Below are 27,594 nucleotides of genomic sequence, written 5' to 3' on the forward strand. Positions count from 1 at the left end.
TGTAATACCGCTTTACATTATTGCTCTAAAATGCTCCATAATGCAAATTACTGTTACAGGATTTTAATTCCTACTAAAATGCTACTTTTCAGCACCAAGCTTTTCATTAGGTTCCCAAGAACGTTGTTTGAAACAGAGGATGCATTTCAGCAGAAGAAGCACTACTTGGGTAAGTGTGCTGCAACTGTGAATTCTGTGGCACTTTCCTCAGTTTTCTTGCACTGGCTGTGAATAACATAACTGTAAACACCAAATAGCACAATTAATTAGCAGAGAGTGGTGCCTTAATTAGTATGCACGCAAAATAGTTCAGTAGCTTGACTTAATACAATATTCCGAGTAGTGGCCCATCTCTCTAGTAGGTGAAATTCACCAGAAAGAGGTTTATGGAAAATGATGTGTTGCATAAACTGAAACAGTTCTTGAGCCAGGCATATAAATACTCAGCGGCCAATAGTTGAGATGGTTGGACATTGCCTATCACGAACCATGTATGCAAATGAAAATAAAATTTAATCCTGTGATCTCGTGCTTAGCAGCAGAACACCATAGCCACTAAGCACCCACGGCAGGTTGAATAAATCAAAAAGACAATCCATTAATCAATCAAATATCTTGGGGGCGGGCAATGACTCTGGATATTGTGGTACATATCTTTTTCTGCATGTTTTCCAGCATCTGTCATTCAAGCAGAATTTCGATGCTACTCTGCGAGAAAGAAGTACCTGAAGATGCGGAAAGCAGGTGTGTAGCTTTTGACAACTCTGTGAAAGCAATATTTCACTTTCTGGTGACAGATTTTCGCAGCTAGGCATACTTCTGGTTGTATAGAACTTGTGGTTCTATGGCTGAAACTTCTTGTGTGCTTGCATAGAGCTGAGGTAACACATGGAAGTTTGAGCAAAGCCTTCTAAACTTCCAGAAATCTTGTTGAGATTAATTAAGTGTCAGGAATATGCTTGACTCATTTGCATGGCTCATTCATTTCGTATATTTTAAAGCAGAACGTTTTGGTTTCTGCAGCGATTCTGATTGAGAACTCTTGGCGGAGGTACCAAGCTCAGTGCCTGCTGGAAAAAAGGAGGAATGCAGCAACCGTCATCAGGAGGTATGTGCTTGATCAATCAACACCAAAAAAGAAAGGCTGCAATTGGACAAAGATTAGAATAAAAAAATTTAAGTGCGGCATTTCAGAGTATGAATGCTTGTGACCAAGGTGCTGCAACTGGTGGTTGGTTTGTTGTAGAGAAATGGGCAAGTGTAATCAAAAACCTAATTTTTCTAATTGCAAGGTACTAATTTTTCTGTTGCAGTTTGTGGTCAGATTGGGGCCCTTTCTGCACAAAATATTCACATTTGAAATTTAATCATTGGCTTGTGTGTCATATGCAGATAGTGATAATTACTGTACTTCACACTTCCATGGCATGTCATCAGTCAGACAGCAGAAACATCATTCTGAATTTCACAAGTGAAATGTCTGCTGCCGGGCCTTGTCAGCTTTTAGTTTGTTTGATTGTTTTATTTTCGAAGAGAGTATAATAGTACTACTTATGTTGCCAATCTGCATTTCTACCTTTCTACATAGTTTTGGATGTGACTTGACGTCCCACTGTGAAATTCTGGCTGAATTGCCTTGCTTGTGGCGCAGCTTTTTCCCCCTTTCAACTGTATTTGAAAACTTTTCCCACACACACGCGCAGACAAAAAAAAGTTTTGAGTTACTTTAGCATACGCCAAAGAGGGTAAAGGTGAAAACCTGCGTGCTCAAGAGACATCCATTAAATTACTTGACATACTCATTTGAATGCATTGTTACTTCTTATTACTTGTTTCCTCCCACTAAAGGTTGTGGGCTTGAGTGCCTTAATTAAAGCTACCTTAATTAACTGTGCCTTAATCAACTTCACCCCAATTAACACCAAAGGCTGTGGGTTCTACTCCCACCAAAGGCCGTGGATTTGAGTGCCTTAATTAACTATATATTAATTACATGTGTCTTAATCAACTCCAACCTAATTAGCACTAAAAGTCGTAGGTTCAACACCCACCAAATGTTGTGGGTTCGAGTGCCATAATTAGCTCTATATTAATTAACTGTACCTGTTTTTGGTATGATTCGCGGCATCAGTGTGAAAGAAGACGACTATGAACACACGAGCAGTGACACAAGCGCTCTGATTTTCTGCACCTCACAAGGCGACCGTGCAACATAGAGATCTAAGGCATTTGCCTTAAATATCTTATTGTGTCGCATGCAAATTTAAATGCGCTGCAATTACACTTCACCTGGTGTTATGATTGTTTTGCAGATTCATCAAGGGCTTCATCACAAGGAATGAGCCAGAGAACGATGTGAATGCAAGGGTAAGCAAAATTAGTTGCATAAGTGACAGTGTGTTTATCAGTTAGTAATAATTTGGTACTATAGGAACAAATCTTGGAACTGTTAGTAGCAATGTGTAAGCATGTTTATGTTAGCATTTTTGAGTTTCTTGAAATGTACTGCCCAAGCCAATGAAGATTGCTTTTTCCTTGATTGACGAAATGGCATTAATTTAAGCTCGTGTACACCGTTCAAAACAACTAACTACACCCAGGGGTCTTCTGAGAGGTGTGAACAAATGTTCAATGTCTGTACGTCAGGTCCTGCGTAATACATCACATTAGGTGGATGCAAAGAAAAGGGTAGCAATTAACGTTCGTAACTCCTTACACTGTACACTTTCTGAAAATTGAAACGTTGAGAAGGTTGATCATTGCAAAACTTTCCTGGTCATTCGGACGCAGCTCAATTTTGTAAGGCAGCTTATGAATGACAACAACACAACTATGATCGACCAGTAGAACTGGGAATGTTTCAAACTCTAGATGATGTCTCTGTGACCTTGAAACTCTGAAGAGGGGGTTGAAATTAAATATTCTGGCATGGATTAACTCGTGATGCAGGTTCACACATTCATGACAGATTCAGCGCACGACAAATGCCATGCATCCATGCACTCAGTGCTCAACTACAGCTGTACTGTTCTCTTTTGTTGAAAGCTTTGTTACTCCACCACCAAAGGGTCACGCATAAGTGGTGTTGTTTTTGTGGTGCAACAAAACAATTTGCAAATAAATTATGCATTCTGCTTTATTGCTGGGGTGTTTTTAATTGTTTCTGTTGTGGTAGACAGTTAGGATTATTGACTGCATGCATTCTGATTTCCACCAGTTTGTGCGGCAAGTGCGAGTGGAGTTTCTGAGGAGGCTGGCAGCAAACCTGCCCAAGAGCGTCCTGGACAAGACGTGGCCCAATGCACCACTGGTGTGCAAAGAGGTTGGTGTCCCAGCATAACACTATGTATGCATAGTTCAGCTTGCTGAAATTTTTTTGAAAGATTATTTTTACATACTGCAGACCTATTTAGGGCTATGGCAGGAGTAGGGAATTACTAATACAATTGTGCAGCATACAAATGGTACAAATATACACAGCGCTACAGAAAAAGACATAGACAAAAAAAAAAAGACCAACAACACTTGTGATCAAATGACTTGTCACGCAGTGTGAATGGAATGCCATGCTATTACTTTATTGAAAATATCTTGAGATGTTGTCTTCTTTAAATTATGGGGTTTTACGTGCCAGAACCACTTTCTGATTATGAGGCATGCCGTAGTGGAGGACTCCGGAAATTTCGACCACCTGGGGTTCTTTAAAGTGCACCTAAATCTAAGTACACGGGTGTTTTCGCATTTTGCCCCCATCGAAATGCGGCCACCGCGGCCGGGATTCGATCCCGCGACCTCGTACTCAGGAGCCCAACACCATAGCCAGTGAGCAACCATGGCGGGTTTTTTTCTTTTTTTCTGGAAGTACAACCTGATCGTTTGACACGTTAGGTATCGTGCGATTTTTATTACAAATAAGGATAACCAGATGAATACGAGTCAACAAGTGGATTAGCCTTTTAACACAAGCCAAGATAAGTGGTATAGCTCGCCTAAACACAGCCAAAGAATAAGAGAGTGTTTCATTCAACTAACCTACATAATAGCCCAGGTCATACTTGTAATCCACATTGAACATTATATTTTTGCGCTTGTTTTGGGAGTTTTTTCTAAATGCATTCAGAAGAACTGTTATAGAGTGTTAAAATTGCTAGACTTGCATCTCTAATTACAACACTACCTTGCATTCAGAAGTGACAGATAGTTGTTGGGTTGTGTTAATTTTTTATGAAAGTAATTAATCTGAATGAACGCACCAGTCGATGTCAGCTGGAAATTCGACCATATGAAAGAGTTCGCAAATGTGATAATGTGCATGGAGGTATAACTTTGTGGATTAGAAAATATCTGAACACCGACAAGCCCGAAGATATGTGACAAGTGACTGCAAAGCTTTACAAGCAACTCGAAGAAGTCAGCAATCTGTGAATCTGCTTATAACACTGTTTAACTAGTCACCCCGATATGTACGAACGCTCCCATAGTTCTTAAACTATAAAGCTCTTTGTCCATGAATGTTAATGTTAATAGTTAATGAGCCTAGTGTGTGCGCTTCTTTTAACTGGCAGGCCTCCGAGCTTCTGCATGACCTTCACCGCAAGTGGCTGGTGAGGAAGTACTGCAGGTCCGTCACTCCGAAGAGGAAAGCACTGGTGAGTTTGCCGTCCAGCAATGTTTACCTACAAGCATGTCAGTGCCACTCACTGGTCCACGTGGTTTGTGATCCATATTTTTTTCTTGGGGATGCCGCCAACCTAGATGGAGTGGAAGGTGGAAGCTGAGGCTTTGTTTGACGGCAAGAAGCAGAGCTACAAGAAATCGGTGCCGCAGGAGTTCCAGGAGAACAGGCTGTGTAAGTGTCTTAGCGAACCTGGACCTGCTCACACAAGGTGTGGTCATAGTTGACTAAGCAGCACGAAAAAGAAATAGACAAAGGATGAAAGGTACATATTCGTAGCTAAAAATTCAGCGCAACATGAAACCAGGACGAGTGTCTTTCTTGCCCTAGTTTTATTTTGTACTGTTCTTTTAGCTATGAATCAGTACCAGCTAGCTTGAGTTGCATAATGAGGTGCATATATTGAACCAGTGCTTGTCCAGTCTACTTCTCATGCTTTTGTCTATTTGTGTTGTTTGTAGTCAACCATGAGGGCATATAAATGTGCCCAACTTTGGGTTCTAAACATATGGTTGTTTGGGGTAATCTTTGTGAATGATCTCTACACAGACGACCACATTGCGTAAAGCATCTTTGATAAATGTTATAGGAAGCTCTTGTATTTACGAAAATTGTGCTCTCAGTTAAATTTTTTTCACATTCACGTGGTGTGACACACAAATCAGGGGGATGCACTGTTTCTGTTTTAAATACCCTGTACCAACTGAGAGGCATATTTACAGCTACTCACAAGCGTGAAAACAAATGTGGACATACACAAGGAGACACAAATATGTGCATTCAGACACACAAATGTATGTACGTACTACTATGACAAGCAACATGGCATGGCAGCTCAGTGGCTATGACGTTGCTCTGCTGGGCAGTAGGTCATGGATTCAAGCCCATCTGCAGTGGCCAACTTCACCGAGAGCAAAATGCTCGTGTACTTGATTAGGGTGCACATTAAAGGACCCTAGGTGGTCGCAATGAATCTGGGGCCTTCTACTACGGTGTCATTCATAACCCACCGTACACTTTTGCAACATCATCATGGCTACTTACATATACGAGTGGTGTTTACTGAAACATTTTTTTTTTTAATTTTCATGCGGGGGTGCGAGTCTCTCATTATGATGGGCCTTACATAAGTAAATAGGGCACACATAGCATATGGCCTGCCAGCTGGGGTCACATTGCCTTAAAATCTGGAACAAGCTTATGCAGCAAATGTTAAAACATGTTCAATGCACTATATACAGTGGCAAAGTGTAGCGCTTAGATAAGCTATAGTTAGTGTGTTGGTGTCTTGGTAAAAAACAATAATGCACTATTACATTTACATTACACACATTTATCAGATGTGTATTGCATGAAGCTTCTCGAGACGCGTCTCGAATCTATTCCCAGTCTTCATTCCTGCATTCACGCATTTTATGTGCCTTGAGCAATGCACATGCTCTTGCAATGCAATAATCTCATGGTGGCACTAAACTTTCATTGAAATGAAAAGTGAGTCGCATGAAGCACAATGTACTGGATATTGCTGAAATAGCATTTTCAAAAGGAATCAGTCAGCACGTCTGTTTTCTTCCCACGTTTTTCAGCTCAGGAGCTGGAACTCAGGAGAGAGAACATGTTTGAGAAGTCTGTCAAACACCAGGGTGAGGTGACTATGGTAAGCGCTGTACTGTTCCTTTCGCAAACTGCATGCCTGTATTGGAAGCTTGAATGTGAAATCTGTACGTCGTTTGACGTGACACCAGTGTTACGGGAATTGCATTGTTGGTGGTGGCGTGCGTTATAATTCAGCGCTGCAAGGCTTAGCGTAGTTCAGCACTGCCTGCAACATGAGCAGTGCAGTGGATTCAGCTGTCCTAATTAGGTACTGCTTTGCGCAGTACAACCTGAACTGTGGTCATGAGAGTGCTTGAACTAGCATGCTTCGATGTTTCGTGAGCACGCCATGTAAATTAACAACACTAATTTGTTACTTCGTAACTTCTTTAAGTGGGTGCTGCTAAAACTTGACACATCTTGTAATGGCTTAGCATTCCATCATATAGCATATTTTTGGTGTTACCATACCACCTTGCCCAACTTTCCATTCCTAAGCATACAGTACCACTAGGTGCATTGCACAAGTCATTTCTACCTGGCACAGAAATGAGCATAAAGGATAGCACAAAAGATCCCCCTGTTCTTAAAACAGCCAACACGTCTGATTCAGCCTCTGGTTTCTGGCTGCGTATTCCATGTGCAAACCTATTGCTAGGTACGGCCGAACTGCTGGGCATGCTTTTTGAATTCTCACTTGCACTGCAAAAGACTGTAGCTTCCCATCTTCTCTATTTTGTTCATGTGAACCAGCGCATTACGAATATTTATTAGAAACAGTGTGCTTTCAGGTGTGGTTGTTCTTTTTCTCTGTATACATGCAGTACTGCCTGGAGGTGACCAAGTATGACAGACATGGCTACAAGCCACGTGACCGAGTGCTCGTCCTGACCGATGCTGCCCTCTATTTGCTGGACCGAAAGGACTTCCGCTCCAAGCATCGCATTCCCCTCAAATCACTCGAGGGTGGGCACCATTTCCATGTGCACATCTTTTTGGTTTGCTTGCATGCGTTCCGGCTACGCACAATAAGCTGTGAAGAAAGGATGACCAAGGTGCTTTGCTTTGTACGTTGCCTCGTGCCATGGATGTTAAACAGTAAACCAAGTGAAGGCTAAATTATTCTAGAATTAGTTCTACAACCAATATACAATGATTCGAATCATTCCTTGATTGCCTTGTAAATATACTTTTAGTAACCACATTCATGCTGTACTCTTCATACATAATGCTCTTGAATTTCTATTTGTAAGCCACGAAAATAGCCATGAAATAGCCTGAGATTTCTTGAAGGACGGAAAGTCAATCTATTCATGGTATGAACCAAGCTGGTGGATTTTTATAGTGCTACAGGAACACCACCATTACATAAGGTGGCACTCTTCACCAATTTAGAACTAAATGGTGTGGGTACAGGAAAATATTTTCTGCTACACAGATATCAAGGGTTATTTCAAGGGCATATAAGATGTGAAATGCTTTCCAGCCTAATGATAATGCTTAGGCCGCCAAATGCTAATCAGCTTGTACTGCTGTTGCAGCATATTGTTGTTCAGATGTGGTTTAAAAACTCTCACGAACATGTTTTTTTTGCCCATTGACAGGAATCACTGTGAGCAGCTTGACAGATGGCCTGGCTCTGTTCAGGATACCACAAGAAATGAAGCAGGACAAGGTACTGCAAATTTAACAATACAGTAGCCAGTACACCATGACTACAAAGAGCCAAAACAATAATTTTGTGCAATGCATGGCAGTTCATAAGAACAACAAGCAGTGACAGCATTGGTTGCTGCTTAAAAAAAAATTGTGTCTAGTAAGTGGTCAGAATCCCAAGCCTAATGATTTCTATCACTTACCCTGTAAAATGGCTGCAATTTACATGTATGATTTTCACTGCCAAATTGTGCACCTAATATAAGAGGTTGTGAATTGCTACTTTCACATCCCACCAAGTTTTACATTTCATGTTGCTGGTATTACCATAACAACATGCTGTGCACAAAATATGAGAAAAACAACAAAACGACACTGCGTTCATTAAAATTTTCAGATTGCTGCAACTACTGCAAAACATTTTGCACCCCGCATCTTTCAAAATTTAATGTTGCCCAACCACACCAACTTGCTCTGTTCAGATATTGAGGCTTCAACACTGTCTTGACTGTGTCCTTGCGACTTTCACTACAGGGACACTCTGGTTTTCTATGAAACGTGTTGTACTGGTTGAATGCTTAGCTTAGGTATAGTAGAACAGTTAGCCTAGTAGTATAGTGGAATGGTATAATTGAACAATTACAGCTGGCAAAGTTGCCCAACAATTTTTCTGTATGATGTAAATCCGCAAACTCTCCCCGGAACTGAATTCACAATTCAGGAGGTTGCCTGAAAGCCTGCAGACCACATAGCAGATGGCAATTTGCACTGTGTGCGCATGATTTGCATGTTTAACATCTGCTCATCTATCTTGCAACCGATCATTTCATGTGCAGGGAGACCTCATAGTTGACATGGGGTCCCACTTGGTGGAAGCGGTATCCAAGATTGCCATGGCCTATGGCCACAGGAACATCGTCTCTGTCGACAAGAACAACTGGTGAGTTCCTTGTGACTCACATCAATTTGCAAAAACAGCTTGTCAAAGAAAGACTACAATAAAAAAAAATGTGTACACTGTGTTCATAGTAATTGCTAAGGCAATGTATTAATTAAATTGCAAATTAAATGGCAATTTACCACGACTTAATTTATGGCATCATAGTAAAGGGCTAAAAAGTAATCTTTGCAACTCGAGGCTTTCTAATCTTCATTAGAATCTCAACACGTTGGTGTTCTTGAAATCTACCTAGTTCAACGAGCCTGCCTAAGCAAGGACATAAGGCATAATGTATTTGACGTACAGAGCACTAAGGTCAAACCAAATACTTGCCAGGAAGCCAGACGTATACAAACAGACACATTGTTACTGCTTGGTGAAACAATAACACTAGAACATTTAATTTTGACATGGTATATATAAAAGCACTCCTCAATTACCTGAACACCTTAATTTGATAGCTATATGATGACAATTTTTCTATGAATTTTTTTCCTAGCTGAAAATAATCTCTATTGTAACTTCTTACAAATGCCTTGTGGTTACCCATTTCACTGGCCGACAGGCTGTGTCTTGCTGCTGAGCAAGTGGTTGAGGGATTATGTTGTATGTGGCCACATTTTGATGCGAGCAGGATACAAAAATTCCTGTGTATACATTTGTGTAGACATTTTGTACCCATATTGCAAGGACAAATCATGCTTGCTCACGGCACACTTTGCGATAATGACGCATGTGCATCAGCTCGTTCTATTGATAACTGCTGGCTTTGGCCACTCATATCTATATTTAGTATATTACATTCGTTTTGTTGTCACAAGTTTAGAGAACATTATTGCAGATTTTTACATATTTAATATTTTCACTGAAAACAATGGTTAAATGATACAATAGTCTTTTTTTGCATGAGAAAATGACACTTAAAAATAGCAAAGTAAATGTTTTGGGAAATATTGTGCACTTTACAATAAAAAGAACTTGAGAGTTAAAAGGTGCCGCTTTGAAATGTTAAACCCCATCATCTTTAACTACCTTGTAGGTAATCAGCCAATGAATCTAGTATACATACACCTGTGATGATTATCACATTGACAGTACAGTAATCTGGTTTCTGGGCCTTTCAGCGTGGACCACAGGCTCTGTGGCGGCAAGCAAGGAACAATAGACTTCAACATGGGAGCCAACCCTGAAATCATCAAGGGAAAGAATGGCCATCTCATAGTGGTAAAACACTTACTATAACACCTTTCTCGCATGCCAATGCAAGAGAAGCATGCCACATGAAAAGTGTCACCAAGAAAGCTTCACAAAGGAAGTCAATCAGAACACAATAGTTAAAGAACACATTAACTTAAAGGGACTTTAACGAGAAACACAAAGTCAGTCCAAGTTGGTAAAGTATTGTTTTCGAACAAAACTTTCATTCATTTTGCAGAAAGTGGTTAATTACTTCATAATTACCTTCATTCAATTTGGCATTTGACCCTCAGCTTGAATATGTCAATATGATGTCACTGAATTCAAGGTACTTTCTCATGCCTGGGTCATATTGTTGCTGAATAAGTTCTCGAAACACCCAAGGCCGTCGTCAGTCCCTTTAGAAGGCAATGAAATCCTTCCTTACCAATAAATAAATAGAGCCAAATACACCCTGGCAGAACTCTTGGTGTCATGGTAAACTGGTAGGAGAAATTCAGGGAAATCTCGCCAGCCATCCCCCTGTTTATGAATTTTTTCTTGGCCACCAAGCTTCCTGTTACATTGCGAGTGGCCACAGTGCTATTTTAGAAGGTAACTTACTAATAGAGTTGAACGTAATTCAAGAAAAAGAAAACAGTTCTCCACCCAAAAGTAGCATAAGGCTACAGCGAAACCCAAACAGTCCCTTCAAATAGACGTTGTTGCAGGTGCGACTATTGAAAATAAACGTGATCGAAGTAGTGCGACGAGTACTTTAGGAAACATAATGTGCACACAATATTAGAATTTCAAAGCAACCTATAGCCATGAATTTAAATTCGAGTGTTCTAGCATATGCATGATGCACAATTTGCTTCATTGACTTCCGACTTCCTTGCAGCACTGTCCCTCCCGTGCACCAGTGTGTGAGTTGCCCTACGAAACTGAGAGGCTGGCTTTCCAGCACAGCTAAATAGTTTGGTGTTTACGCCTACAGCATATAGACCTTTCGAAAAAGCTAGCTGGACATTGCCATGGTGCTCTCTCAACTGTTGTGATCCCCCCCCCCCCCCCCCCCCCTCATTCAGAATCACTACAGAAACAGCAGCATGCACGCTTTGTATTCTGTGCAAAAGTCCACCAAGAAGGGCTTTCTCTATCAAATGAAAGGAGATAGAAAAATTTTTAATTTCTTTTTCGAACAGCTGCTTTCTTGAGCTGGTAATGTCGCCAAAAAATTCCATGTTGTATTTGTGCAAGTGGGGTATTTTGCAGAACCTTAACAAGTGCACCGAACTCGCTGCAGGTTGCCATGGCTGCGCCTGAGCAATGCTGACCGACCGGTGCGCGTGGACTTGCCGAGTCACTGAGTACTCGTGCTTTCTGTCGAAGGAAAAGCCACGGCATCACCCTTTTTCTTTTCAGCACAGTTGCGACTTTAGTGATGCACCACAGCAGCACGCTGCCGCTCTGCTGAAGGACACGAGTTGTGTTGCCACCGCGTGCCTTGTTTTGTTAGAGTTGAGCACTTATTTTTGTTAGCCTACAAAGTGTACAAAAGACATGCATACATCCCTACTGCTCGTAACACACTTCCTTTTTGTCAAGTGCCATGACTTTTCTTGCGATGCTGTATGTATTAAATGATAGAGTGAAACGAGAAAAACTGCACATACTTAAGCGAAGCAATTGCAATGTTTGTGACGCAACTAAATTTGTTTCTCTCGGATGCTATGTTGTGTTGACAATCACTTTATAGACGTGCATTTGCGACGAGCTGTAATTGTTAATAGACAATGATGCTGTAGTAATATTTATGATGAATAATGAGGAAGGTACTGTGATATAATCATGACATCGATTGTCCACTGTTTATCTGTTTTTCTTTTTGCAATAAAAACTTATCATGCACCATATATTGGTTTTGCTGTCACAAAGACCGCGTTGCTGTAGCAGTGGTAAGTGTCTCAATTACCAATTAGAGTGCTTCATGGCAGAACCATGGGGGTTTTGAAGAAGCGAGTTTGTGGCTTGAGGGCAATTATTCCAGTAGATGCTGTATGAATGCACAAAACTGTGAGATTTATCTTTGTTACAGAGATGCAGTATGGTACGGCCTGGACCTCCTGTGGGTTCCAGTTGCATGCACGACACCTTGTAGGCCTGTTATGGCAGTAGCACAAGGAAAACTGCGTGGCACCTCTGCGACGGCTTTAGAGAACTAAAGTCAGACAAAACACGGCATCACCGAGACAATGAGGACCACATACACAAAAATTTGTCAGTTTTGCTCAAAGGGTGAAGCAGTGGCAGCGATAGCATGGCTGATCATTGTGCTTGAACTTCTGTAACAGTGTTCTAAGTAAACATTGGTGCGACATAATGCAGTGACGCAGCACGCAAAGAAACCCTGCTGGGTAGAAGGAACAGCACCCCAGTAGCTACCAGGTATCTCGCAATGCCAGGGCATTTCAGGTGTCTTGCCTTGGTGGCGCACGAGATGAAGTCAATGGGAAACCGTTGGCATTATACAACTCCAACTTGTGTTAGTCAAATGTTAGCTTGATGTTTATTTACTGCTCAGAATGTAGTAGAACACCAGTGTGAGTGTAGTGTGCAAGCGCACAATGCCCATGACAGCTGCGGAAGGCAGAATGCCATAATGGTTCGGCCACGAATCTGATTGAGCAAAGCGCTGATGGTGCATCAAACTGGCTTTGTCATTTATGCAGCCAAATGCACTCCCGTGTCTCTGAAGCTCCTCCAACCCACTGCTTGCGAAACAGCACGACGGTGGCAGCAGAAGTGTTGACAACGCGAATGCGCCTTGTGCGGCCATATAATTGCTATCGTGATAAGTCTCCATCCTGCATAAATCTAGATGTCAGGTCCCTTCACATTTCACACAACATGCCCTTCATTCCAATGTACTAAACCGTCTAGCGAATCAACATAAAGCCCACACACACACAATGGCGCAATGCTCTGCTGCACAGGTAGTGTCAGAGCTTTGGCCACTATTACACTATTAATAAAGAAGAACCAAGTGCATAGTGAACTATGCGATGAATCATATTTACTATAGTATGTACACGTTAGCTTGACTAGGTGTCATCGCAGGTAGTAATCAATCAGTGTTGAAAACGCCGCAAAGCCTGCGGCACCCAGGAGACCAGGCTTTAGACCAGCTGCAAAGATAAAAAAAAAAAGTAGGCAATTATGACTTCATCTTCATTGCTACGAGCATATCGGTCGAGATGGTGCCCTTGGCACCAGTTTTTCTTGCGATTAAGAAAAATAACTTGAAGATTTGAACTGCAGTTTTTTGTCTTTAGAACACTCATCTAGGATCACGAGAAAATTGTGCTTGCCATGGATACGGAGTATTTCCTGCATGGACAACTTGAATCTCTTGCAGAGAAAAGGAAGCTGTCATCACTTGGTCTTTTCAGATGGTCTATCTCTGGATGACTGACCCAATCTCGATGCAGCCTAGCTCTGGTGACCAGACACACAAGCTGGCACACACGGCCGGAGACGGCATCACAATGTAGAGTCAATGGGCACCCAGTCAGCTGATAACCTTCCTGTTACCGCGTGGTTTCAATCACTGAATTGGTTAACCCAATACGTCATTTGATACATAGCAAGCAACACTACAAAGGCTAAAGAGACTTCCACTGCTCAGTGACAAAAATGTTGTGTGTCACGTATGAAAGATATAGGTATGTGTCACATAATTTTATGTAATATTAGGTCTGGCATCCTTAAGTCATAAAACATGACATATTTATTACATATAAGGTATTGCAGATTTGAACCTATTTACTACTGAACGAACAAAGCAACACATTTCTGTGACTAATGAACACGGCCTGTGCTCGTGACCAAAACATGCCACATTTACTCAAATCTAGGCAGGCAGAGATTCCACAACGACCCCCCCCCCCCCCCCCCCCCGAAAAAAAATGTGCTTGAATGCAAGTTGAATCAGAAAAGCATTAGACAGCAAAAAAGAACATGGAGTGCTTTTACATCTTGTTGACATGTCGAAATAGAGAGGTGTCTAAACTTGTTTCGAGAACACCTCGAACGTTTGCTGCCTCCTTCGCACCTTCACTAGTATAATCTCTGTCATTGCTTCCCGACTGATCAAATCAGCAGCATCTTTTTCTACCTAATCGCATTCATCTTTCTGCAGTGCGATGAAAGCCACCTTCTTCACAGCACAGTTGAAACATTTGTTCCCTTGTTTCCCACAACTTATGGCCTTAAAGTGATGTTAAGCGTTTGGCAGCTGCGGTCAAACCACTTCTCTGAATCTAAGCCAATCCCCAACTTTTGTACATAGGTTTTCTTTAAAAAATAACGACCTACATTCAAGTAAATGTGGTAGCATGTTGCTTACTGGAATAACAGAGGCGCACAAATAATGGACAATTTGACATAACCTTACATTCACGAACAGTAGTTCTAATAGTACATAAAGTAGTTATTCCATAGAAAGTGTTAAGACCAAAAACAATTAATGCAAATGAGACTTCTATGATTACACTGCTTGCATAGCTTTGGCCAGGCAATAGAGTGATATAGAGCATATTGCAGTTCATAGAAATACTGCAAGGTGCAAACTATTGGTTACTGCGATCCACATCCGACGCAAAAACATGCAAGAAGGCTACTTTGTCAAATTGTTCAGAGAACGGTTTTGTAGCAGCTTCAGGTCAGAGGTGCTTAAGCTGCGAATGGCCAGTCTTCTGGAGAATTTGCTTTCTGTTATTGCTGAACGTTTTTTAGTTGACATAAATGGCCAAAAATCGTGAAAATCAACTGAAAAGGAAGAAACTTTGCAGTCACGCACCACAGTCATTCCACATGTGCACACAGTGTCGCACCGCATGAAAAAAGTAGAAGAAAAGGGCGACATCAGAGTTGTTTTTTGACAATAAATAAATAAATATCTTTGCTGTGTGCCACGAAGTGAACAGAGAGGATACTGGCCAACACAAGTGGGATAAGAAACACATTGGAAGAAACGCTTCACAGATGTATGCCCATTTGAGCAATTGACATCAAAGATGGCAAAGCTTCACAAGGGAGTTCCAAGAGCTCATTCACACCGGCGACTTGCAGAGGTTGCGCGATCGAGTTAGTTGCAAACAGTCTCAAATGGTTGCTTTGGCCAAAAGGCAACTGTTTAGGGTCAGTCGATCGCTGCTAGATTTTTCAGTTGTGCGACCGCAGTCGCAAAGATTATGAACCAATCGGCTGCGCAGAAACAGTACATTTGTATACATGGACACTTATTTTACATGGTGATGGTATTGTGAGCAGACGTGAACGGCATCTTTTGTGAGACATTTCAGTGAGGTGACAGGCAGGTCACATTTGCCGGTGTGGACTTTGGTCTCCTTGAGTCGCCAGTCGCACGAGCTCGAGTAACCAGTGTGAATGAGCCCTAAGTAATAGGGGCCTGTTGGCTGGCTATTATTAGTGATGATTCATTAGAGACACTGATGCTTACATATATATATAAGAAAAGATATAAGGAGAATTTTAGGTGTCCATTCCTCCTTTACACATTACCCTCCTGACTGGAATAAGCTCAAATTACTTGTTTTTGATGAGCGTGGACTTTGTACCAAGCTTACTTGATTCGATGAAGCTGATCAACATGAAATAATGGCCAAAAGCAACACAGCGGCTCTTGGGAGACGTTGCAGTGGAGGGCTCTAGATTAATTCTGGCCACTTGAAGTTCTTCAACATGCATAATAAAAAGAGCATGTCACGAATGTTTCTTGTATTTTTCTGCTATTTAAGTGCGGGGCCGAAAGTCGAACCTGCCACCTCACTCTTTAGCGGCCAAACACCGTAGCCATTGCAGTAAGTGATTAGATTTCCCATATCAAGCCACTGGAGTGGGGCACAATCCATCATTGTAAGGGGGAAGACTTGTAGCTGCTTTCTATAAAAATCTGTAAACATTACCACACATACCTCTAAATCCTATTAGTCCTCCAGTTAGCGCACCAGCCATGGTGCCATTTTTCCAGTCTGTCTTTGCACGATGCTGAAGAGAAGAGAAAACCCATGCACACCTTGTAAATACATATACACTAAGTAACTTTGTGAACAGTACGAACCCCTCAACAATCACATGTGTAGGCATTTTGTGTTTTTGTTCTTCGAGATGATGCAGAAAACTTCCAAATTATACATTTTCTTGTGACATTTCATTAAGCCATAAGGCCTTTAAGAATGTTTAACAGAGTGACACTGATAACTTTTCGATATTCATGATTACAGTCTCAGTAGCTATTAGGCCATCTGAACTTTAGTGCCAATTTTACGTGCAGCATAGGAGAGCACATCCAAGCACAAGATGCAATATACTTGAAGAAAAATGCCTGCAACTACTTGTAAAATGATCCTCTCAGCAAAAATACAAATGTGCATGTGGCTTGTTATAAGTATGTGCTCACATGTCTTGGTTGAAATGGTCGACCAAATGTTTGTTTGGATTTGGAATCATAGACATAGTGAATGGCTACGGTTACGAATGCCCTTTAAGAGATGAAAATAATATTATTTCTAGTCGAGATGTGATGAGCGACCACAGGAGACAGTCGTGGATGACTCGGCCAGATTAATCTCTATGAACTGCTTACATTTACAATAAACGAGAAGAAAGGGGGTTAGCCGAGGGGCCTGATTTTTATTAGTTATATCATAAGAAGCGAACAAACACTGACACCAAGGACAACATTGTGGAAATTACTTGTGCTTAATAAATGAAATAAAGAAACGATAAATTAATGGAAATGAAGGTGGTTGAACAAACAACTTGCCGCAGGTGGGGCACGATCCCACAACCTTCGCATAATGCGTGCGATGCCCTATCAATTGAGCTACCGTGGTGCCGTTTCCCCATCCACTTTCTTGGGTATTTATGTTTCCCAGTAGAACCCTGGGAGTGTTAGCCAGCGCCACCACTCACAAACCTTGGTGGCGGATGTGGAACATCCTTTCCACCGCAGGCGTCACAAGAATGTGATCTTTTTGGGTGAAGACAACCAGTCAATCAACCTACACATGCTACCTGAAGGCATCAGACGCAAGTTGTTTTTTCATCCACTTTCATTTCCATTAATTTGTCGTTTCTTTATTTCATTTATTAAGCACAAGTAATTTCCCCTATGGTGTTCTTGGTGTCAGTGTTTGTTGGCTTTTTATGATATTACTTTTACAATACACACTTGAGTGCAGACATTATGGCAAACATCTAACACATGTGCATGATTATAGGAAAGTAAGAACAAGTTGGCATGGAAATTCAGTTCCAAAATCGTTCCCAATGACTACAGAGTAGGGATTAAAACTGAGCAGTTGCAATGACTGCATAAATGCAACAGAGATTAAATTTATCATGTTCTACTACGGAAGAGTATGAACCGCCCAAGTAGCTTCAGTGAACTGGGAATGATGCATTGAGGGTTTGCAAATGAAAAAGCCAACAATGACGATTCAAATGAAGTGTAGTTTGTTCTCCACAACCCAAACACTTGCAGCATGAATCCTTTCAGAAGGCCTGCTGAAAACGACGCGCATGTTTGCTGCGGCGACCCTGCTGTGTGGCTATACGTTTTTACACTGAGTTAATGACGTTTTTAACTGACATATGCTTGGCTCAATGTTATTGCTGGTAGACTACGCGAACACGATGAGTACAGATCTGGTAACGCATAAAAAATTCGGAATGTGAGCAGGCCAAAACGCATCGCCGTATGTTCCTTTACAACAAAGGTATGAGTGGAACGTTCTTAAATGCGCAACACAATAAACACAGATGCACCAGCCAAAGCATACCGCCGAAACCACTGCGCTTACCGACTCAATGGTGCACTCTATGGCAGCGAACATGGCACCGACAATGGCAAAGTTCTTGGCGTAAGACACGGATTTCGACTTCATGTCGGTGAAAACCTGCCGCACTGTCATCTTCGAAGGGTCCACACCACCGCCGGTGACATTTGGGTCCACGCTCGCAGAGAAAAGTCCGAGCGCTGCTCCGAATGCACCACCTGAACACAACAAATTATTACCGTAAGTCGCGAAACGTGTTAACATTAAAGAAAACAATGTGTTACAATCAACTCGGCCATTTCTCACGACAACTTAACATGAGGACAGCCACTTTCATTGTTGTAATAAAGATGTTGCCCTCGGAATGTAGTATACAAGAACATCAGGAGGCGATTATCAAAGCTACCGAGTAAGCGTTCGGCGGCTGTCGCGTGGTTCATCAAGGCTTTCAGTCATTGGAAAACGAAAGTGATTCTAGGTCACTGTTTCATACCGCCAAGCGTATTCGTCAATGCGCGTCACCCAAAGAGAAGGAGCGATCACACTGAGTTTTATTTAAAGCCATCAATTTTTCTTTCAAGTGACGAAAGAGTGGCCTAGAACGATACATAAGAGAAAGCACGTTGTAAAAAAACACGCTAACCGAGAACACAGCTGATGCCGGTCTTGAAGGCGCAGCTTTCAAAGACGGCTTCCACGCGCAATTCATCCTTCGTTTTGATCTTGTGTGGAAATAGCCCTGGGGGAAACACAACGTTCTCCTTAACTCGTTTGTTCGGTCCTATAAGCAAATTCATCAACTCCGAGAAATTTATTTCCCGCACGTTGTCCGGCGCGCTCGCACTGCTGCCGGAGTCCATTTTTAAATGATGCACGCGTTGCCAGCTCACCTCGTTCTGAAAGCACTGTTTTTAACCACAGTTGCCTCAGTTTCATTTTAAAATATTTACAAAAGCTAAAACAACTTCTTAGAAAAAAAGCCACGTCAGCCTAATGTTCTAAACAAATTTTATATAAGTCAGATAAATCAATTCATTTATTTAATTGTCCCGGTACAACAACAAAAATTCTGGTTACAGCTGGCTTGATCGGCTTTCTGCATTTCCGCTTCCGGCTTCGCAAAGACTCGCGTTTGTGATGGCGGTGCGGCGTGGTTAACTGTGGAGGTGAAACGGACACAATTTTTTTTCACTGGTTCTCCTTGACGCTTCGTCGCGCTTCCTTGCTTAGGATTGTTAGCGACAGCTTAGTGCCTGAGCCATGGCCAGCACTATCCTTCACCGGTTGGTGGGCAGCACCCACGTAACGTTCAGAACTCTGGCGAGCAAGCAGTGTTCGGCACCCTGCGCCTCCCGATTATGGATCGCACAGCGCTTCTTGGCTACACCGACGCCCGCAACAGCGAAAAAGGTGTTCCAGAGGGAGAAGCCGCATTGTAACATTGGCACAATTGGTCACGTCGACCATGGTAAAACTACGCTCACGGCAGCCATAACGAAGGTGCTCGCCGATGAGAAGCTGGCGGCCGCAAAGAAGTACGAGGAGATCGACAACGCACCCGAGGAGCAAGCGCGCGGCATCACCATCAATGTCGCGCACGTCGAGTACGCCACGAAGAATAGGCACTACAGTCACACCGACTGCCCCGGTCACGCCGACTACATCAAGAACATGATTACCGGCACGTCTCAGATGGACGGAGCCATTCTGGTAGTGGCCGCGACAGACGGCGCCATGCCACAGACCAGGGAGCACTTGCTCCTCGCCAAGCAGATCGGCATCGAGCACATCGTGGTCTTCTTGAACAAGGCCGACGCGGCCGACAAGGAGATGCTGGAGTTGGTGGAGATGGAGCTTCGCGAGCTGCTTACAGAGTACGGCTTCAATGGGGACGACGTGCCCGTCGTCACCGGCTCTGCCCTCTACGCTCTCGAGGGCAAGGAGCCGGAACTGGGCAGGGACGCCGTAATCAAGCTTCTCGAGACCGTGGACAGTCATATACCGACGCCCGCGCGCGATCTGGACAAGCCTTTCCTGCTCCCCATTGAGTCCGTCCACTCCATCCCCGGCCGTGGAACGGTAGTGACAGGTCGGCTTGAGCGCGGCACCCTAAAGAAAGGCATGGAGTGCGAGATTCTGGGCTACAACAAGTACTTCAAGACGGCCGTTACGGGCATCGAGACGTACCACAAGATCTTGGAGGAAGCACAGGCCGGTGACCAACTGGGCGCCCTTGTGAGGGGCGTCAAGAGAGACGAGATCCGAAGGGGCATGGCCCTGTGCAAGCCGGGCACCATAAATCAACACGACCACTTCGAAGCGCAGGTTTACGTATTGAAAAAGGAGGAGGGTGGCAGAGAAAAGCCCATTCTCAAGTACTACCAGTCCACGATGTACTCCAGGACCTTCGACTGCGCGGCCAGAGTGTTCTTCGAAGGCCGCGACATGGTCATGCCCGGAGAAGACGCCAAGCTGGAAGTCAGATTGCACAAGCCCATGGCACTGGAACAGGGGCAGCGTTTCACTTTCCGGGAAGGCCGGGTTACGGCGGGAACGGGAGTTATCACGAAGGTCTTGTCCAACCTGACTGAGGATGAGAGGCAGGACCTCACCATGTCCCAGAAGCAGAGGGAGAAAGCCGCCATGAAGAGGGCCGGGCAGAAGCCCTCGTAGGGCGCCTTGGTGCTGATTCTGCCTAGCAAGTTCGACTAAAGACACTGTAGATTTCTTACTTTTCTCATTCGTTTCATTTGCTTGTCTTGCACCAATAAAGAGTCATTGTTATTGTACACACCTGTTTGTCTATATTCATTGGGAAACGAATGGTTGGTTGATTGTGACCCTCCGGTGGCAGAGTTCAGCAGAGTAGCGCATAATAACGGTTGTACATCAGTTATCAGTTTCTCGTTTATTTTTTTATTTTGAATTCAAGGCTTGCCAAGAAAAGTGGTAAAAATAGTAGCTGCATACAGCTTGTAGGTGCTAAAACAAGGGCATGAGCTGTAAGGAAAGTAGGAAGGAAATAGTTTGTGTGACAGATCGGCACGGCGTAGTCGGTTGAACAGAGTGTTGCTATATCATTTGATGTCGCTTAACTTGCTGTTGCATTGTATTTTGCTCGCCCAATGGAATATTTCGGTTTCTCAAGGCCCCAGTTTTCAGCCTCCGTCCTCAAGGCCCCAGTTTTTAGCCTCCGTCGAGCACAAACCACGGCAAAATTGTGAAGTGTACGTGCGTGCCACCGCGAAGCGTACACGTGCTGTCACTCAAACGTACTATTTCAAGTAGACTGCTCGTGGAGTGGGTGTGAATTCACAACGTGCAACGAAAGCTACATGTTGTTATTTTTCTGGTTGTGCGCTTTATGCAACAACTGCTCTTTCGGCCAAGGGGGCGCCACGGATGCATTTAAAGGTTAGAAATGGCGGACAACGCGCAAGGCGACCAGAGTTGGCGTACCCAACCGTTTCGACAAAATGTCAGGGGCAAAATGTAAGTAAACACTTCTCAAACTATCAGCGATTCGCACTCCATCAGTGTACTCGTGCGAGTGATTTTTGCGTGCAGTCAGACTGTAATCGGCACCGTTTCGGCATCGCCGGGAGCGGCACTTGGTTGCATCGGTGCATTTTTTTCTTGTAAACAAGGAAAACCGTGAAGTTATGCGTGTTTGTCGTCGATGATCTAATGTCCGTTGTGTCGCGAAGCGAAGTCACAACCCTTGTTTGTTTTACCTCTATCGAAACGTTCCGCTAAATGCATTATTTAACGCATACGCGCTCACCTTAGGAGGTGAATACCCCTCAGGACGGCATTCACAAGCAAACGAACGCCGTCGCCGAACTACGTTTGTACTGCCACTCGAGTCTATGCTGCCTCCTTTGTTTTTTATCATGAATCATTCAGACTCCGGGGTTGCAGTGACAGTGAGCGCGGTTGTAACTACTTATGGCTTGTTTTTTTCTTGCTCTTTTTCTTCCGTTCAGTGAAGAAGCCATTCGTCAAGCGGCGAACCCGACCTTTCGAAGCGCCACGGAAATGGAGAACCACGTATTTCAAAAGGCCAGATCCAAGGTGAGCGGATCGAAGGCGTAATCGTGTAATGTAATCTTAGTTTTAAGATTAAGGCAACATCGATGGGCATAGAGGGGGTCATTGTGACTTCAAAAAGCTTTAGAGCCACTTTTAAAAGTGCAGCTTTGCAACTGCAGGTTTCAAATGCAACATGCGAATGTCGTGTTATTGAAGCTCTCATCAACCTGACGAGCGTTTTCAAGAACTGCAGCACATCCAGTACGGCAGTTTGGTGGAGCACAAAAACAATACTGAATTAGAGCACACGACACATATACTCGTCACACTACGACATCTCGCGTCTTCGGCCGTTGACATGCAGCCAAAATAACGGCTGCAGTGACACATGTCTGAAACAGGCACACAATGTAAACAGTTGCATCATGTGGTCTTTCCACTATCAGTGCGGGACTGCTGGGATGAATATGAAATTCAAGGTAGGAGCTTTGCCACCCATAATATTGTAAAACTTTGGAAAACTGATTGACTACTCCTATCTGAGGAACAGGCGGGATATTCTGTAAGTGTCCACCTAGTGGACTGTACATTTTGGCTGCCACTTATTAGCTAGAGCTGTACCAGTGAGAACGACACTGGTTGGTTGCGCCTGTCTCTTTCTTGCTGGCGTAAAATGCCCAGCCAATCAGCACTTCAGCAGCAGCCGAAATGGACAGTGCACTAGGTGGACACTTACAGAATACCCCTGATGTGTCCGAAATTTGTGTTAGGCCATATTGGGGCATTTGTGTAACAAAATTTGGCCGAACCCATCTCACAATGACTGTTGACCGTAAGGCATTTAGCGGTGAATCAATATATCGACACATTGCATTGCTACTGTTGAAACGAGTTATGCATGAGGTGTGTACTACAGCGGGATTCCTCTTTCACGGTCCCTTAAGAACACTAAGTGCCATGTAGTACCGCTGCCGCCAAGTCTGCACGTGGCCTTCAGTATGTATGGTGCACCGGTGCGTGCCAATGCTGACAAATATACCCAACTGAGCGCCTCTCTCATGTTTCTTTATGGATGCACTGCGCCATCTAATGGCACTGCTGAGAAGAGCACGCGTGGCCTCCTAGGCAAGGAGCCTGGTGCGCCGGTGCATGCGAATGCTGAGGATTGTTTCCATACTTGCCACACACTCAGTGACACATAATCAGTCACACACACTCAGCGACCCAAGTTAGTCGGAGGTTCATTGAAGAGTGGTGCATACCCTCTACATCCATGGCGCAGCTCGCTAGAGCGTCGGCGTGCAAGGCGTTCATCGAAAAGCGGCACATACCCAGTGCATTTGTGGCGCAGCTTGCTAATGTGTTGGGTTGCTGTCCTGGAGGAACCCTTGTGATGTGGGTTTTATTCCGCTCAGCATCGGAGAAATTTAAAGGGACGCTAAAGGCAAATACCAAGTCGACGTGGACTGTTTAAATACCATTCCAGAAACCTTGCAACACTCGTTTCGTGCCTAGAAAAGACTTAGTTTACGAGAAAATTGTATATGAAGGGTCCGAATACCTTTTTCAAAATTCAAATTTCCCGCCACCTAGCTGGGGACATGGTGACGTTGCATACGCCATCACCACCCTTTGCTGCCATCAGTGAGTAAAATGGTGCCCGACAGATGGCGCTACCAAGCAAAGAAAGAGCACTGAATTCGTCGCTGCAGCTGCTTTTTGGTCGAGTGGCATAGACTTTTCGGGCATCCCGTGACATCACATGGATGTTGAAATCTCTGCTACTTGCACTTTGTGAGAGTTTCGCAAGCCAGAAAAACCAGCGCAGCACTTCGCGATTACGAAACTATTGAAACGTGAAAGCGTGGGCAGTATCGAGTCGAGCGAAAATAAGAACGTTTCAACCACCTGTGTCGTTGTCAAGGGTAAGGTCAATGAGTTCTTTTTTCTAAATATGAAATAGAGCTGAACAAGTAGCATTCTACTTCGTCTTATAATACAATACAAGGATGTTTTTTGCACCGAGCGGTTGAGTACTAGTGGCAGAATTTGACCGAGGAGTGCTTTTGTCATCGGATAAGTACTTGAATGTCCCCGGGGAGTCTCTAATCATGTCCTGCATTTACTTCAATTTCTCGAGTATTAACCCATTCGCTGCCGCCCTCCACGTGCCGGTGCGGGCCATCCCTACCACGAATTTTTTTTACCGAAAGCACACGCACACGTGCCCCACGCTCACTTTTCTGTGCGTCATGAGCGCCTAAGCAAAACATTTGCTGGACGCTTATCAAAATGCATTATATTGACATTTGAGAAATATTCAAACTTCACTCTGAAGTTTTGAAGTCACAAGTGTTTCACCGTATGAAAAATCGTAAAGCACTCAGGCACTTCCTTTAGTCTTACGCACCTGTCATTGCCTTGGGGCTGTTCATCGCTGTCGTTATCAAAGAGGATGTTCAATAGATCCCGCTCGGAGAGAGCATGTCGTCCATTAGACGCCACAATTCCTTTCGCCACCAGACACCGTCACACACACAAAAAAAAGAACGAAAGCATAGAAAAGTGCATTCAAATGACACAGCTGAGTACTGCCATCTATCGGTAATATATCCAAGCACCTTCAGATAAGGTGATAAGTGCTGCTGTCTATCAACAGCTTCAGGAAATTCTCAAATCGGCAGCCCGGCTGTTCGCTGGCTTCGGCGACATTGCCGTTGTACGTATGCCCGTCGATTTGCCGGCTTTGGCAGCGAATGGGTTAAGGCTCTGTTAGCAATAATATTAACGCCTTATAGATTCTCGAGCATTAATCTATCGCTTTAGCTTGACTTAATATTTGCCTTTAGTGTTCCTTTAAGGGATCTTTTTTGGTCATTGTAGAGCAGCACATTTGCTGCGGCACATACCTAGTTACCCAAGTTGATGTCGAAGATGTTCATTGAGCAGCGGCACACACCTACTGCCACACACCCAGTGACACAAGTTGATACCAAAGAGGTTCATTGAAGACCAGCACAGACAGAGTGGCATATACCCTGTACTCCAAGTTGGCGTTAAAGAGTTCCTTCGAATAACAGTGCCCACCCAATCCCGCATCTATAGCAACCCTTGTCGGTGTGAAAGAGCTTCGTTTAAGCGCGCCATGTATGTACACATTGCCACATACTCAGTGACCCTAGTTGGTCCGATGGTTTGTTTTGAACCCTGTTCCCTCATCACAGAAGCATGATGTGCTATCCATTTGACCATGGACTACCCCGTGACCCAGGTAGGTGGGAAAACAATCACATACAAACACACATAGATACAAATATAGATATATAGTTGGCCCCCGGAAAGTGTTTGAAGTACGCTACATTAACATGGACCAAGGACTTTTGTTGTGTGCACGAGCACAGTGTTTCTTATTGGGGTAAATTTGTTTTGTAGGTAAGATTTTATATTTTTTAGATTATTATTTTCTGGAATGCGTTACAACGCTAATCTTGCCTGTTTACATTATGTTTAGCCACTGTAACGGCCTGGGAAACTTGCCTTGAGGCATTGTCAGCATTGACCAGTTTTGAGCCTTGTCTTGTTTAAGTAGTGCCCCTCGATGTCATGGAATGATGTCTTCATTCTCAGTGATCCAACAACGTTTGTATTTGCAGGATGAGTACCTTTCGTACGTTGCAAGACTCATCATCCACGTTCGGGAAATGAGTGAGTGGCTGCTAAAGTAGCATGCTGTTTTATAACTTATATGATCATAGTGAATTTAGTACGATACACCTGAACAGGGCTGCAATGACATGTTAAAGCCTGGTATCATCTGTATTGTTTTGATTTCACAATTAGTGTTTCTTCTAGCAGCTGGAAGTTGTCTTCTCTGAAATGCAACAAACTGTGTTGGACAAGACACTTAATTTCTTCATTGTTGTGGGTATAGGCTCATGTTGGAGCCCATTGTCAGAAGGCTCTTGTTAGTTGGCTTGTGTCATACTGAACTCCATTTCAAAGGAACGTCATTGTATGTCAATGTAGGGAACACAGGACAAGAGTAAGGTGAACGTATAACTGGCAGGCCTGAAATAAGTAGGAGACTCCAGACGAAGTATAGCCGCATGAGCTTTTTCTTTTCAGCATCAGTTCAATGCTCTGCCATTCGGCCCGGTTATGTGTATATATGAACACTGGGGAAGGCAGTAAGCTCTCACTATCTTATGTGTTAAGAATAAGTGAGTGTGTGTAGTATTTGTATGCTTGTTGACACAAATAGGCAGAATCCTCCTCACCACACCTGCTCATGCCTCAAGCTCTCTTTCCTTCTGGCCTTGCGCTGTTACTGTCATTTCGTGTCTTGCATATTTACACATGTAAGTACACTGTAAACAATGAAAAACAATGCAAAAAATCCGTAGGGCTGTGATATGCACACAACCGCAGTTTAATTAAACCATGAAGCCCCTTAGGCATTGTACCCTGCTACTATAGTATGCTGGTGTACACAAACGTCTATGTGCATGGCTTGCACATTGTTAGTAACAAGTAAGAGTTTGTAAACATAGTGAACATGTTGACTTGTGAAGCCAGGCTTTGGCCTTGCATGGGTCTAATTTGCATAATGCATTAGTGATAATTGGGAGGGGCTGCTTCAACCATACAAAGCCTTGTACAGTCACTGTGTGCTGGCAGACGATGCATCCTGGCATGCATATGTACTGCAGAGATGTACTTTCCTAAATAACACCAAGAACACATTGAACAGCTGGGACTCGGTGGCTTTGTTGGTGAAGCTGCTTTGCAGCTTTGGCCAGCTTGGCACTCCTGGCGCGTGCGTCACAACTTGAACCACTATCGTGCTCCACGGGTGGTAGTCCCTTCAAAGGCTACAAAAGTAATCGAATTGAGTAGCAAATGCTTTTATTTCTCACTCTCAAAGTTTGAGCCCAGAAGAACCTTGATGTGTAACCAGTGTGTGAAGCACCTTGTTAGAACAATGTACACTATGCAGATTTCTGCAGTATTCCAATATTTTATCGGTTGAACATGAAAAAAAGGAGGGTATACTGATTTGTGTTAGGTTAAATACGGACTTATTTCGTTCTGATTGAGGCTGCTAAGCGCCTTGACAGTGTCTTTATTATATTGGTGACTGTTAATGCTTGGCAGAGCTAAAGTTGGGACGGTGTGCTATAATGCATGACAAAGGTGGCTGTGATGTATACAAGACAACATTGGCAACTTTACTCATGAAGGGTCTGTTTAACCATTCAAATGAGTTATAGATGCTATTCCACAAATAGACGCAATTGTACACTTGTCACAGAGAACGCAAAAAATTATTTGTGAAGGTACTTATGTATGAAAATGTGACTAAGACTGAAGCCTTAGACGATAAAGATGTAACAGAGTAGCTGCTTGGGCAGGTTTGTGGAACAATCTTTCGCCAAAGAAGAAGCCTTATTTTGCGCACAATTCACAAGGAATCCTGTCCTGTTGCCTTCTTTTCTACCTTGTGAATTGTGCAGAAAATAAGGCTCCTTCCTTCATGAAAGAAGACAAACATGCTGACATTACCGAGCAGCATCCTGAGCAAAATTATGATGAATCTGTGAGGCAATGAAAGGTTTGTTGGGAATTCCCGTGTGCCTCGAGAAAGACAGCAA

The 27,594-nt window shown here is 43.4% G+C and overlaps 4 protein-coding genes across 5 annotated transcripts in view; 3 read left to right on the forward strand and 1 right to left on the reverse strand.

Moving 5' to 3' along the window:
* Nucleotides 1-11,962, forward strand: part of Myo61F (unconventional myosin 61F) — a 138,291-nt gene extending 126,329 nt beyond the window's left edge. For both annotated transcript variants that reach the window (XM_050166641.3, XM_050166634.2), the window contains exons 19-31: nt 93-169; nt 676-744; nt 1,024-1,108; nt 2,313-2,367; nt 3,218-3,322; nt 4,566-4,649; nt 4,756-4,849; nt 6,262-6,332; nt 7,096-7,237; nt 7,876-7,946; nt 8,764-8,867; nt 9,992-10,091; nt 11,353-11,962. In XM_050166641.3, the coding sequence (XP_050022598.1) occupies nt 93-169; nt 676-744; nt 1,024-1,108; nt 2,313-2,367; nt 3,218-3,322; nt 4,566-4,649; nt 4,756-4,849; nt 6,262-6,332; nt 7,096-7,237; nt 7,876-7,946; nt 8,764-8,867; nt 9,992-10,091; nt 11,353-11,382 (1,087 nt within the window). In that variant the 3' untranslated portion in view covers nt 11,383-11,962. The remainder of the gene's footprint in view (nt 1-92; nt 170-675; nt 745-1,023; nt 1,109-2,312; nt 2,368-3,217; nt 3,323-4,565; nt 4,650-4,755; nt 4,850-6,261; nt 6,333-7,095; nt 7,238-7,875; nt 7,947-8,763; nt 8,868-9,991; nt 10,092-11,352) is intronic.
* A 1,135-nt stretch (nt 11,963-13,097) lies between these two features.
* Nucleotides 13,098-18,790, reverse strand: LOC126516460 (mitochondrial import inner membrane translocase subunit Tim22). Its single transcript, XM_050166586.3, has 4 exons — nt 18,555-18,790; nt 17,936-18,129; nt 16,046-16,118; nt 13,098-13,234 (listed from the first exon to the last, which is right to left on the reverse strand). The coding sequence occupies exons 1-4, from the start codon at nt 18,769-18,771 to the stop codon at nt 13,158-13,160; spliced, it is 561 nt and encodes a 186-aa protein (XP_050022543.1). The 5' UTR covers nt 18,772-18,790; the 3' UTR covers nt 13,098-13,157.
* Nucleotides 18,791-19,020: 230 nt separating this feature from the next.
* mEFTu1 (mitochondrial translation elongation factor Tu 1) lies at nt 19,021-20,700 on the forward strand. The gene has a single exon (XM_050166570.3). It carries the CDS (start codon nt 19,172-19,174, stop codon nt 20,582-20,584), a length of 1,413 nt encoding a protein of 470 aa, XP_050022527.1. The 5' UTR covers nt 19,021-19,171; the 3' UTR covers nt 20,585-20,700.
* A 599-nt stretch (nt 20,701-21,299) lies between these two features.
* The window catches only part of LOC126516484 (mediator of RNA polymerase II transcription subunit 15-like), a 136,923-nt gene continuing 130,628 nt past the window's right edge, over nt 21,300-27,594 (forward strand). Inside the window, exons 1-3 of the mRNA XM_055064105.2 lie at nt 21,300-21,403; nt 21,898-21,985; nt 25,597-25,648. Of these exons, the coding sequence (XP_054920080.1) occupies nt 21,333-21,403; nt 21,898-21,985; nt 25,597-25,648 (211 nt within the window). The 5' untranslated portion in view covers nt 21,300-21,332. The remainder of the gene's footprint in view (nt 21,404-21,897; nt 21,986-25,596; nt 25,649-27,594) is intronic.

This window comes from Dermacentor andersoni, chromosome 3 (assembly GCF_023375885.2).
Source record: "Dermacentor andersoni chromosome 3, qqDerAnde1_hic_scaffold, whole genome shotgun sequence".
In the NCBI taxonomy this organism is placed as follows: Eukaryota; Metazoa; Arthropoda; class Arachnida; order Ixodida; family Ixodidae; genus Dermacentor; species Dermacentor andersoni.